This window comes from Phragmites australis, chromosome 14 (assembly GCF_958298935.1).
Source record: "Phragmites australis chromosome 14, lpPhrAust1.1, whole genome shotgun sequence".
NCBI lineage: Eukaryota > Viridiplantae > Streptophyta > Magnoliopsida > Poales > Poaceae > Phragmites > Phragmites australis.
Window position 1 is genome coordinate 22509565 of NC_084934.1, and position 10982 is coordinate 22520546.

Sequence of the window (10982 nt, forward strand, 5' to 3'; positions counted from 1 at the left end):
TTGCTCTTTTGAGGTTTGTGGCTTGTCTTTGCCTCTCTTCGGCCTTTTGTAATCTTTCTTATATCAAGTGATATGGTTCTTGCTCTTTCTCGAGTTTTGGTCACTTGGACGTGCTTTAATTCTTCAAATCCAAATCTATGTGTTTTGAGGATTGTCAATGCACTCATCAAGGGGGAGATTGAGAAACTAAGTTGAAATATGTCTTGGTTTGCATGTGATGAGTCATTGACAACGTTGGTTTTGAAATAATTTTGGTTGGCATGAGCTTGTTTGTGTGTGATCTTGTTTATGACTAACCAAAGTTTGAATTCGAGCAAACTGTTTTAGAGTCCAGGAAATTATGCCTCATTGAAATATCCGGTATGTGGGTTTTTAACCACACCGGATAGTCTGGTGTTACGGTGAAGTGAGCACCAGAGTAATTTCAGTGCTAAAGCAAAAATAGAAGCAAACACCACATGATTCGGCGATGGACTTATAGAACATTGGAGTATTTTTTTTGGTAGAGAGGAGATTTTTGTTGCCAAGTTTGAATATTTACGCCGGATGGTCTGATGCTGAGTTTGTGAACACCGGAGAATGCGCCGAACCTTTTGTTGCAGAGCTTGCTGATGGGTGGTTTGGTGGATTGGCACACACCGGATTATCCAGTGATGGATATGAGATCACCAGAAGCTTCCATCAGTCCTTTTCTTGCAGAGAGCAAAATTTTTCTGGAATATATAGTGCTACATTTATTGGATGGTCCGTTGTTTAGGAGCAGAATACACCGAAACATTCAGTGTTCATGTTTTCTACAGGATGTGCTTTGAATTGAAGTTTTTCCTTTTTGGTGTTGATTTTCGTTTTTTCTTTTTAGCTGAAATTTGAACACCTTAGGAGGTTGTTCTTCTTGATGCTAAAGACATAAAATTCACATACATTTGCATATGTGATAGTGTCTTAAATTTCCTTGCCTTTACATCATCATCTTGGAGATCTTTTTCATCCGGTGTTCATCTTTTAATTCATGGGTTATCTTTCCTTAAGATTCAACCTTTGTGTGAAAATAAGTCATAGATTAGATTGTTGTAAAAACTAGTGTTCGATTCTAACCATGAGACCTATCTTTTGTTAAACCTTTAAATTTAGTTTTTGATTTTTTTTTCCAATCCCATCTCCAGACACTCTGTTCCTATCTCGAGAGTTTCCGAACTTTTTGGTATATGCCGTTTTTCTAGTGTTTGTGTTACGTTCTGTTGTGATTCTCTTTTAGAGTTACATTGAGTGATTAAATAGAAGAAAATCATCAATTTTATAAAAAATATGTTAAAACATCTATTCACCTCCTCTAATCACCACACTCTTGATCAACACTACACACCAGCTACAACATTGGCACAGATTCTCCAGGCATCTCCCATTTTCAGATCAGATTCATTGGAGGACCACTCAAGCTAGCTCTTCTTTCCAATCACCAAGAACTGAACTGATGCACATCATACACACAGGAAATTTTTGGCAAAAATGAAAGCAAAAAATGGACAATGCAGGGATGTCGAAACCTGCACTTGATTAATTCTAACCCTATGTACATCACTCTGGCACAGCGTTGAGATCACTTGGGATGGATCAAGAACACATCCTGGGGAGCGACCTTGCCGTGCAGCTGCCGCCTCGCTTGGCCTTCATCTTGGTCATCTGCGTCTTCATCCGGCTGCAGACCTTCTCCAGCTCCATCACCCGCCAGTGCATCCTTTCCAGGAGCGACCTGAGGTTCTGGTTCTCCAGCGACAGGTCCAGCCTCGCGGCGTACAGGATGATCTGGCCGTCGTTTTCGCCGTCGTCGCAGCTGCTGCGGTGCTTCCCCGTGGCGGACGGAGGGGACGACACCGGTTTCAGCTCGCCCGAGTCGCGGAGGACGAGGCTCTTGAGCACGGTGTGCTGCGACGCCAGCGCCTGCACCGCCGCCCTCGTCGGGAAGCTGGCATTCCGCGCGAGGTGCTTGCAGCATTCCGGCGACAGCTTCTCGTAGCTGAGCCCCCTGCAGATCTTCATCTTGTCGTCGTCCGTCAGGCGAGCGTGAACCTGCCACGATGAACATCATCCGGCATCTCATTAAGCCTCGAATCATCGAGCTCCCAAATTAACAAGCCAGAAGTTTTTTTTTTCTTTTTCAGACCAATCAATTGGTTCAGAGAACATTCAGAAGTTTTGAGTCCTGAATTCTATGACTACACTGCATACATTGGATTCAGAGCAAGTACTAACATGCTTGCAGTTAATGCGAAGTAATCTTTTTCTAAGAAATTTTAATGCGAAGTAATGTGAAACGCTGACAAAAATTAGGACAGTGTCGGAAGAGAATGTACTAGCATTAGCATACCTGGAAGTAGACGTCGATGGCGCGATACAGCGTGTCGTGGCAATCCCTCGCCGCGGCGGGGAGAGCGGTGGCGAGCTCCACGAACTTGGCCGGGCGGAGCGACGGGTCCGGGGCCACCTCGGCCAGGTACAGGTCCACGAGCCTCCCCACCTTCTCCAGCCTCGTCCGCTCGTCGCGCACCGCGTCGCCGCCGCGGATGAAGGCCTCCAAGAACCTGAGCACCAGGCTCACGTCGTAGAGGCTGCCCGTCCCGGACGGCGCCGGGACGAGCAGGTTGTCCAGCGTCGCTTGGTCCAGCTTGCGCCCGACCATGGCGACGAGCCGCTCCTGCCAGGCGTCGGCCAGCTTCAGCGACGCGGAGATCCTCAGGATGCCGAAGAGGCCCTTGCAGGAGACCGCGCTCCGGTCCAGGCCGGATATGACGGCGATCGACGCTTCCAGCATTGCCTTCTTGTCCTCGGAGCTCGCGCCGGCGATGCGGCACTTGAGGTAGTAGAAGAGGAACCTTGAGACGACGCCGTGGTCGGTGCCCCTGGCCACGAGCTCTGTGGCGACGCGCTCCACCGTGCCGGGGCTGAGTGCGACGAGGTCCTCGAACCACCAGGTGCGGCTGATGCAGGAACCCCTTAGGCTGAGGTTGCTGCTCTTGGTGTCGCACGAGAACCGGAACGCAGTGCTCTCCGGCGAGGAGCTCGTCGGGGTGGCATCCCCGGCCGAGGGGACGGCCATGTGGGACACCAGCGCGGCCACAGCCCTGTCGAACACGCCGGTGGAGTCCGCGAGCGGGAGCAGGCGCTGGCACTGCTTCATGGCGTCCACGACGCTGTGCCACGGCCAGCGCGGCATCTCCTCGAGAGCCTTCTCCGTCATCCTCACCAGGCTAGGCGCGGTGGACGCCGCCGCCGCCATGTCCAAGAACTCCGCCGCGCACCGCAGCTCGCAGGCGTTGGCCGCGGTCACCGCGACGCCGCCGTTGGCGTAACAGAACCTCGCCACGAGCTCGAACGCCTCACCGCCGCCCGGGAAGCCGTGCAGCACCACTCTCGGAGGCCGCCTCGCCGCCGCCGACGCCGCGACCACCAAGTTCTTGATCCTGCCACAGACCCGCGCAAGAACGTCCTGCAAGTTATATCCAGAAACGCAAACAACAATTCAGAACCGAAACGCCATGACACTAAAGAATCACACAAAAACGTCAAGCTCCACCCACACCCACTTGCAAGAAGCCAAAATAACGCCGAGACCAAACGAAAGATCAGGTCCTTTTTCTTTGCAGAGAACAATCTAAAAGCTTTCTTTCAACGAGGGGAAGAAGCTTTTCGACATAAGTAGCCACCAAACGCCATTAAACCATGCTTGGAAAGGGGCGAAGAAGATGAGCTGTAGCTATTAGCCGAGGAGGAATGAGGCGAGCGGACATGCACCGATTCTAGCAGGTGCGGGATATGCGCAGTACAGTTACGCCATTAAGAGGGGGAGGGGAATACTAGGCATGGCGGGCTGGTGGCTCAGGCTCAGCTCATTGATGGTGATAGGGAACCGGACGCAGCTCCACTGTGCAGCCGAGCGCTCTGGAGCTGCGCTTAAATGGAAGATCACGACCTGCTTCTCTCAAGTGGATTAACTGGCAGTAAAATCTCAGAGGAGCAGAGGGAAAAGTTCAGGATTAATCTGGGTCATACATACGCAGACAGAAATGATGTGAAAGCAGAGTTGCAGGTGAGAATAACGAGTGAAATTAAGGTGAATCCACTGGAGTGTGACAAGCAACCTATGAGCTTGACCCCACGGGAGACAAGCTAGTCAGCAGCGAAATTACAGCAAGAACGAGACGTGAAACGACAGACAAGGCAATGATTTTAGGGCATGAGGTGAATCAACCTCCGCAGGGGAAGGGATCAAGAACTAGCAGTTCGAGACGGGCATGGAACCACTGGGGTGTGACAAGCCGCACACAGCCCGAGAACCTGAGACGGAGTAGAGATCAAGAGGAAAACGGCGGAAGGTCTGAAAGAAGAGGACGGAAGAGACCAAATTGGGGAAGAGGATCGCAAGGTGGTGCCAAAACTTTGGGGACGACATGAAACGATTTAGACAGGGGAAAGAACAAATACTAGAACTGAAACAGGCTCAATTCCACCAGGATATGGCAAGCTTCACTCATCCCCAAGAGGCCAAGACCTTTGCTATGCACTAGAAACCAGAAAACTAAACAATAGTGAGCCCAAAAGAAAAGAGACACTAGGCTGTAGACAGCAAGCGGCCAACCTAGGAAAGGGAACAACACCAACAAAAACAGCATCATCATCCATTCATCCTCCTTTATGGAGGAGCACCATAGTAAGTCAAAGCAAGAAGGGGACCTTTGATCTATGGAGGAGCAAGAACTGCAAAATTGAAGCAAGAACAGGCAAGAGAGAGGGTGCAGCACCTTGTCGACAAAGAAGACCTCTTCGCCGTTCACATCCACCTCAAGAACACAGCTCATCTTTTTGGCAAAAGAGACACTTCCGCCTTCACAATCCCACACAAGCTTTTTAGAGCAACATGGCAAGGAAGGAAAAGGCTGCAATGATGGGGATGGAAGCAGAGATGCAAAGGTGGGATGAGGCACCCACGCAGAAAGCTCAAGCTGCCAAATGGCTAAATGCCTAATGGCACCCTGCTCTCAGTGGTCAATGGCTCCAACGGGGAGCAGGAAAGGGAGGCCTGAGACGGAGACCTGGGGCCTCAGCGAGCAAGCGAGAGGCCAGACGAAGTTGGTGGATCCTTTGCTGCTCCTGACAGCCGCTGCTACCCAGCAAGTGGAGTGTGCAGAGGAGTTTTGGGGAATATGTAAGGCTGGCTCTTGATTTCTCTCCCTCCTAGCCCTGCTTTCCCCGCTTTGCACATATCACAGATGTGCCTGTGCCCTATTCTACTGAAGCAGATCCGTTCTGGTTCATGATATGGGCAACAAAAAAATGGCGAGAGAGAAGAAAGGGAGATGGTTTTCTTATAGGGAGTGGGTTGGTGTAGTGACAAAAATGCCCTGTTTAGTGTCGACTGAAGCGTCAGAGTTGGTCATTTCCATTCCATGTGACACTGAGATAACAAAAGCGTCTAATGTAATCGTGAATTTGTTGGTTTGAAGAATGAAGAGTTCTAGAACTAGTACCAATAAATAAGACAGTATGGATGTTGTTGACAACTTGACATGTTTTTGTTGACAACTTATTACTCATAGTTTTTCAGCTTGTGCCTCGTTACAATGTCCGTCGGTTTTTATCTGATTTAGCGCATGGTATTTGTAATTTGTATCATGAAAGAATCTATTATATTATTATTTGAGTATTAAGAGAAGCTATCATGTTTGTTTTTAAAGTCATAAAATTACCACGTTAATTACTCGTTGTTATAGACATATAACGGTGTAGATTAAAAAAAAGTCAATATCAAATACGATTAATAAATAGCTAAATTCGAAAATAAAAATGATGAAATATTAGCGGTTTGATTTTCATACGGTTTAAAAATCCAAATATCTAAATAAAGAGTCCAATTAAAATAAAATTAATAATAAAAAACTAAAATTTAATTAAATGTTATTATGACAAAATATTGAGCGAGATTAACCACGCTATTAGCATAATATACCACAAAATATTGGGTCACCTTGCCAGATATCCTTACAACACAAGGACATTTGCTAAGATTTTTTTTGCAAAGTAAGATATATTTCTACAGGCAAAAATCCAAAAATAGATAATATACCCTACCGTATTTGCCAAAATAAATAATATGTTGACGTATTTGCAAATTTAGCATATGTATTCGGCACTTCATTCACCGAAAACTTGATTTTGGTACCTGAGGAACCGAAAAATGGTAACGATGCGCAGTGCTATATTCGGCACCTCAGGTATCGAATATAGCTAGCCTTTGTTGCCTGTGCAGCTCGCGGGTGCTAAAAACGTCTTGTATTCGTCACCTAAGGTGCTAAATACGGTGTACAGTGGCATATTCGATACATCAGGTGCCGAATACTAAGGTACCGAATACAACCAGCCTTTGTCATCCGTGCAGCTCGAGTGTCCTGTCACCACGTCTTGTCACCGCTTCACGCATCGTGCTACTTTTGTCCTGTTTTGCAGCCCATACGCTGCTATTCCCACGGCTTTTAGCCCACACACTGTTATCCCCGCGCTGCCGTGTTTTGCTATAAAATGAGAACGGACTGTTAAGGAGCAGTAATGTGAGAAGAGAGGAGACGAGCAACAACACGAATAGAGGAGAATCAGCCCGAGGCGAGAAGAAACAGCGGGAGACGGGGAATAGTAGCAGCACGAGGAGAGGAGAATCAACCCGAGGCGAGATGGAGCATCAGCGCGAGTTATAGTAAGTACTTAAATTATGTATTTAATTAATACTTGCAGCAATAATAGTAATTAGAGTAAATAGATTGTTTAATCCATTCAATTACATTTGTTTTATTGCATTAATTTGATAAATTAGAGTATTTAGATTATTTACTTAGTTTGATTATATGAATTTGATTAGTCAGTGTAATTAGATTATTTACTTAGTTTAATAACATAAATTTTATTCATCAATGTAATTAGATTATTTCCTTAGTATAATTATATTAATGTTATTAACGAGTATAATTAGAGTATTTACATAATTTAATCAAAGTTATTATAGTTATATGATTAATTAGTTTTATTCAATTAATTTGGTTAATTTGATTAATTAGCTTAATCACTTAAGTGTAGTGAAACCGTAGAAGATAGTGTGCCGCCGCAGCAAAGAAGCGTGGTGGTGACCCACTTTCCCATGGGCACCTCCCCTCGTGGTGGCACTTTGTGCAAGTGGTGACTTAGGTTGATGGTCTAGTGTATGCATGCTCTCTATAGGTGTAAGTAGAGTGTCGGTATAATGAGAGAAAAGAGATAGAGAAAGAAAAAAGGAAAATAAAATATATTTAAGTAAGATTCAAAAAACTTGGGTTGGATAGAAATATTTGGTTAAAATCACATTGCACCGAAAAATTGTCAAATTGAAATTTTGCAAAGTGAATTCTAGCGAAAAGCATTAATATTTATTAAATATTTAATCACAATACTTATATATTAGTACTTATGTAATGTTTAATTAATATTTTAATTCAATCTCAAATATTAATTATTTAATTGAATTAAATATTGATGATTTAATTAGCATTGTTAAATACTGTCATATTTAATTTGTATTGTTAATTTACTTACTTGTAAATAATTAGTTGTGTATCATATATGTATCTAAGTAGTTATTTTATTACATGTATATTTGTGCTAGATATGATATGACTATCCAAATTTCATAACCGTGGTAATGCTGCTATGAAGTATAACATGCAGTTCAGACCTAAGGTGAACGAAATCATATACAGAAGGAGGAAGAAGGCACACTTCTATCAGCCCAGGATCTACGATATGGCCAACAATGAATTCTTGCTCATGTGCCGTCGCATATATGCTTAGGGTATAACACAGGGGATAGTGTGCAATAATGTCAACTTGGGTCTCATGAGGTGAAGTGCACATACAATATGCCAAAACTACACCATATCTCGTGCTCCCATGTGTTTTACGCTTCCAGGGAGATGGGCGACAACAACGGATCACAGTACGTATCATGGTACGTCACTATTGATGCATTGAGGAGCGCATGGCTTCCAAAGATGTGGTTATTCAACATCGGAATGGGTTACAAAGTGATCTAGGGGTCTAATTAGGTACCTTATCCCGAGCATGATGCACAGTTCCTAGAAGAGCTAGAGCCACGAGGTTGCAGGGTGATATGGATGAAGCAGATGTTGTTGACAGCCTATGCAAGTGCAAACTTTGCAAACAACCAATCCATGATAGGAGGACTTGCCTGGCCCGATAGTAAACTATCATACCACTATCGAACTGTATTGTATTAGAGTTATTGAAATTTAGTTTGTTCTTTAAAGTAATTTACAGACATGATTTGTATTTTAGATTATTATTCACCTATTAGTTGTACTACTTATTTTGTAGTATATCGTATGATACTTACATCATAGACGATGTTTTTTATTGAACAATGCAACTTGTTATTAACATATTTATTGAATCATGAAGCTTATAATATATTCTAATTTGTTATTCACCTATTTATTTAACCATGAAGCTTGAAATCATTGCCATGGTTCATGGTGGTCTTCCCGAGCTTCTTCAGTAGTGGTACGACGAGAACCAAAGGGGAAGGATGATTTTCATAGGGTAGCGGGTACCATGATTATATGTGTTTCTTAATTGCCATGATAATTTACTACTAACTCAGTACATGTATTGAATACATTTTGCAGTAGCTTCCATTGCGAGCCTGGAGACCCTCGATTCCATGAGACACTCACACGGATAGGACTATTACCTTTCGCTCTCATGATGGCGAGAGCTCCCATGGCGGGCTACTGTAGGACACCTCTTCTGCCGATTGAGGAGCCACTGCCCACAGTGCTCGTCAACTGATTGCGTCATGAGACACACATGTTCCACTTTCCTTTTAGCGAGATGCCTGTAACATTGAGGGACGTGACCATGCTAATTGGGCTACCAATCAAGGGTACCCTGTTAGTAGTTTCATGATTAGCAAATGAGCAGTGAAAGAGTTACATTGAGGGTAGGTGATTATTTGTTATGTAATACACTTTAAATATTGTACTGCTATTCAAGCTTCATTAACCCTAAACATCTTATAGATTTGGTGTGCAATATGACATGAAGGATGTTGGAATCTCCATGTCCTGGATTCGAGGGCTGCCATAGTTCGGTCTACACTCATCAGATGCGGACGAGATTACAATTATGCAGCACTATGAGGTTTACATGCACATCCTCCTAGGAGGCATTATGTTCTGCAACACGACAATCGATTATGTCGTCCCCCATATTGTATGGTTAGTGAGACAGCTTGTGTCATGTCTTTATGAGCTGACATCTTACAGTTGGGGATGTGTTATGTTAGCTATAACCTATAGAGGAATGTGTGCTGCAACCCAGCAGCGGTCAAAGAAAAAAAGATCTATTACATGTTGCCATCACTTCTTATAGCTATGGAGTTAGGAGTACCTTACAGTTGTCAGCATTGGGGGCTCAAGTCCCCATCTCCGATGGCATTGCAGATGACATGAGATTTATGATGGGGGTATCAGTGGATTCATGCCATGCTAAGATGGAGCCAACAGCAAAACCATGGTAGCTACTCCCGAATGATCAGTGAGCTGGATGTCCTCAGCGCCAATCTCGTGGAGTTGGATCCACGGCGTATGACACGAGTGGACAAAATTGCGACTAGAGGGCTCATCGTATCCTCTTGTTGACATGACTCAGACTTATGGATGACCAAATACTTCTTGTTGTACATGAACAATGTGGCAGTATATTCTACTGAGCGTGTAAAGAGGCAGTTCGGGTACTAACAGGTGGTACCACTACCTCCCCCACTAGACTCTGGACGAACGTATGAGTAAGTGTGTTATTATAGGTAGCATTAGTACCTTAGGTGATCCATGTTAACAAATTATAATTGTTTATGTTATGTACAGGAGAAGCACATAGGGGGACGGAGGCATGCAGGACTGGGCATCCGTGAATACCGAGCACATATGGAGGTGGACAGAGTCAGCCGCGCTGGATGTCGTCGTTCCTGTTGAACAATACGATGATGTCACGTACTGGGAGTACCCTTCGTGGTACCATTCGCGCAGGCATGTCACCTGACTCAGCGAACTTATAGAGCCAACCCCCAAACCCTTCCCCGAGGATCGTGCCCACCTTCTTCATGTTGTTGTAAGTGATGCAGTAATTATAATGATTTTTATTGGTTAAAGCTCTGTATTACTGGTATGGACCTCATCTTATATGGATCAAAGAGGCATACGAGATACATACGCAGGTAGAGCAAGCTTATGGAGAAGCAAGTGGGTTATCAACGCGTAGGGATCAGAACCCTCTTTGGGACTACATGAGGACAAAAGGGTACAGCTTCTTGTCCGCTATACGTGGTCTAGCTGGTTGTGCTCCGTGTTGGAGGGGGTATGACCTACCAGCTATAGATCCGTCTCGTGCCTTCCATAGCAGTGCTCGTCCAGCGCCCGTGACGAACCCGTTCAGGCACACTCGCCAGAGCTTCAGCTTCGGAGCATCATGTGTCATATTTCGGTGCTGAGGACAGGGAGTGTACACAGCCTCCCGAGCCCGAGCAGTGTACATTGGGTTCATAGGCCCCATAGTAGATGCAACCTCCTCAGACTATGATGACACCTCTGCCTGTAGCATCAACTCATCACGAAGACGTCATTGACTGCACACAGCAGACGCATAACTAGAGCAACACACATGATTTTGACTGGGCTGCTGCAATACAGGCGACAAGCTTCACCGATCTCCTCAGCGGAAAGTACCCTCAATATCCCGATGCGCTTGGGGTTCACAGTGGTACCAGCAGGGCGAGCCTTCGGCACACCAGACTCCATCGGAGCACGTTCTAGGGGCGTCCACACTTCCGCATGAGGATCCTTTGTCATCGTACATGCAAGGTCGAGTTAGCGGGTCTGGATACACGTTCG

General features: G+C 45.2%; 1 protein-coding gene across 2 annotated transcripts; it reads right to left on the reverse strand.

The window, feature by feature from the left end:
* Window positions 1-1425: 1425 nt before the first annotated feature.
* Window positions 1426-5343, reverse strand: LOC133889955 (BTB/POZ domain-containing protein At3g22104-like). Of its 2 annotated transcripts, none has more exons than XM_062330382.1 (3): window positions 4797-5343; window positions 2366-3484; window positions 1426-2067 (listed from the first exon to the last, which is right to left on the reverse strand). In XM_062330382.1, exons 1-3 carry the CDS (start codon window positions 4851-4853, stop codon window positions 1612-1614), a joined length of 1632 nt encoding a protein of 543 aa, XP_062186366.1. In that variant the 5' UTR covers window positions 4854-5343; the 3' UTR covers window positions 1426-1611. The 2 variants fall into 2 exon arrangements, with proteins under 2 accessions (XP_062186366.1, XP_062186368.1); XM_062330384.1 differs by lacking the exon at window positions 4797-5343 and adding an exon at window positions 3582-4764.
* Window positions 5344-10982: the final 5639 nt, after the last annotated feature.

Bases quoted from the DNA above. Each gene is read 5' to 3' on its own strand.
- LOC133889955 (XM_062330382.1), bottom strand. From the start codon at position 4,853: ATGAGCTGTGTTCTTGAGGTGGATGTGAACGGCGAAGAGGTCTTCTTT. The intron at 3,485-4,796 runs GTGCTGCACCCT...TATAACTTGCAG, and splicing joins AGGTCTTCTTTGTCGACAAG to GACGTTCTTGCGCGGGTCTG. The intron at 2,068-2,365 runs GTATGCTAATGC...TCATCGTGGCAG, and splicing joins CCATCGACGTCTACTTCCAG to GTTCACGCTCGCCTGACGGA.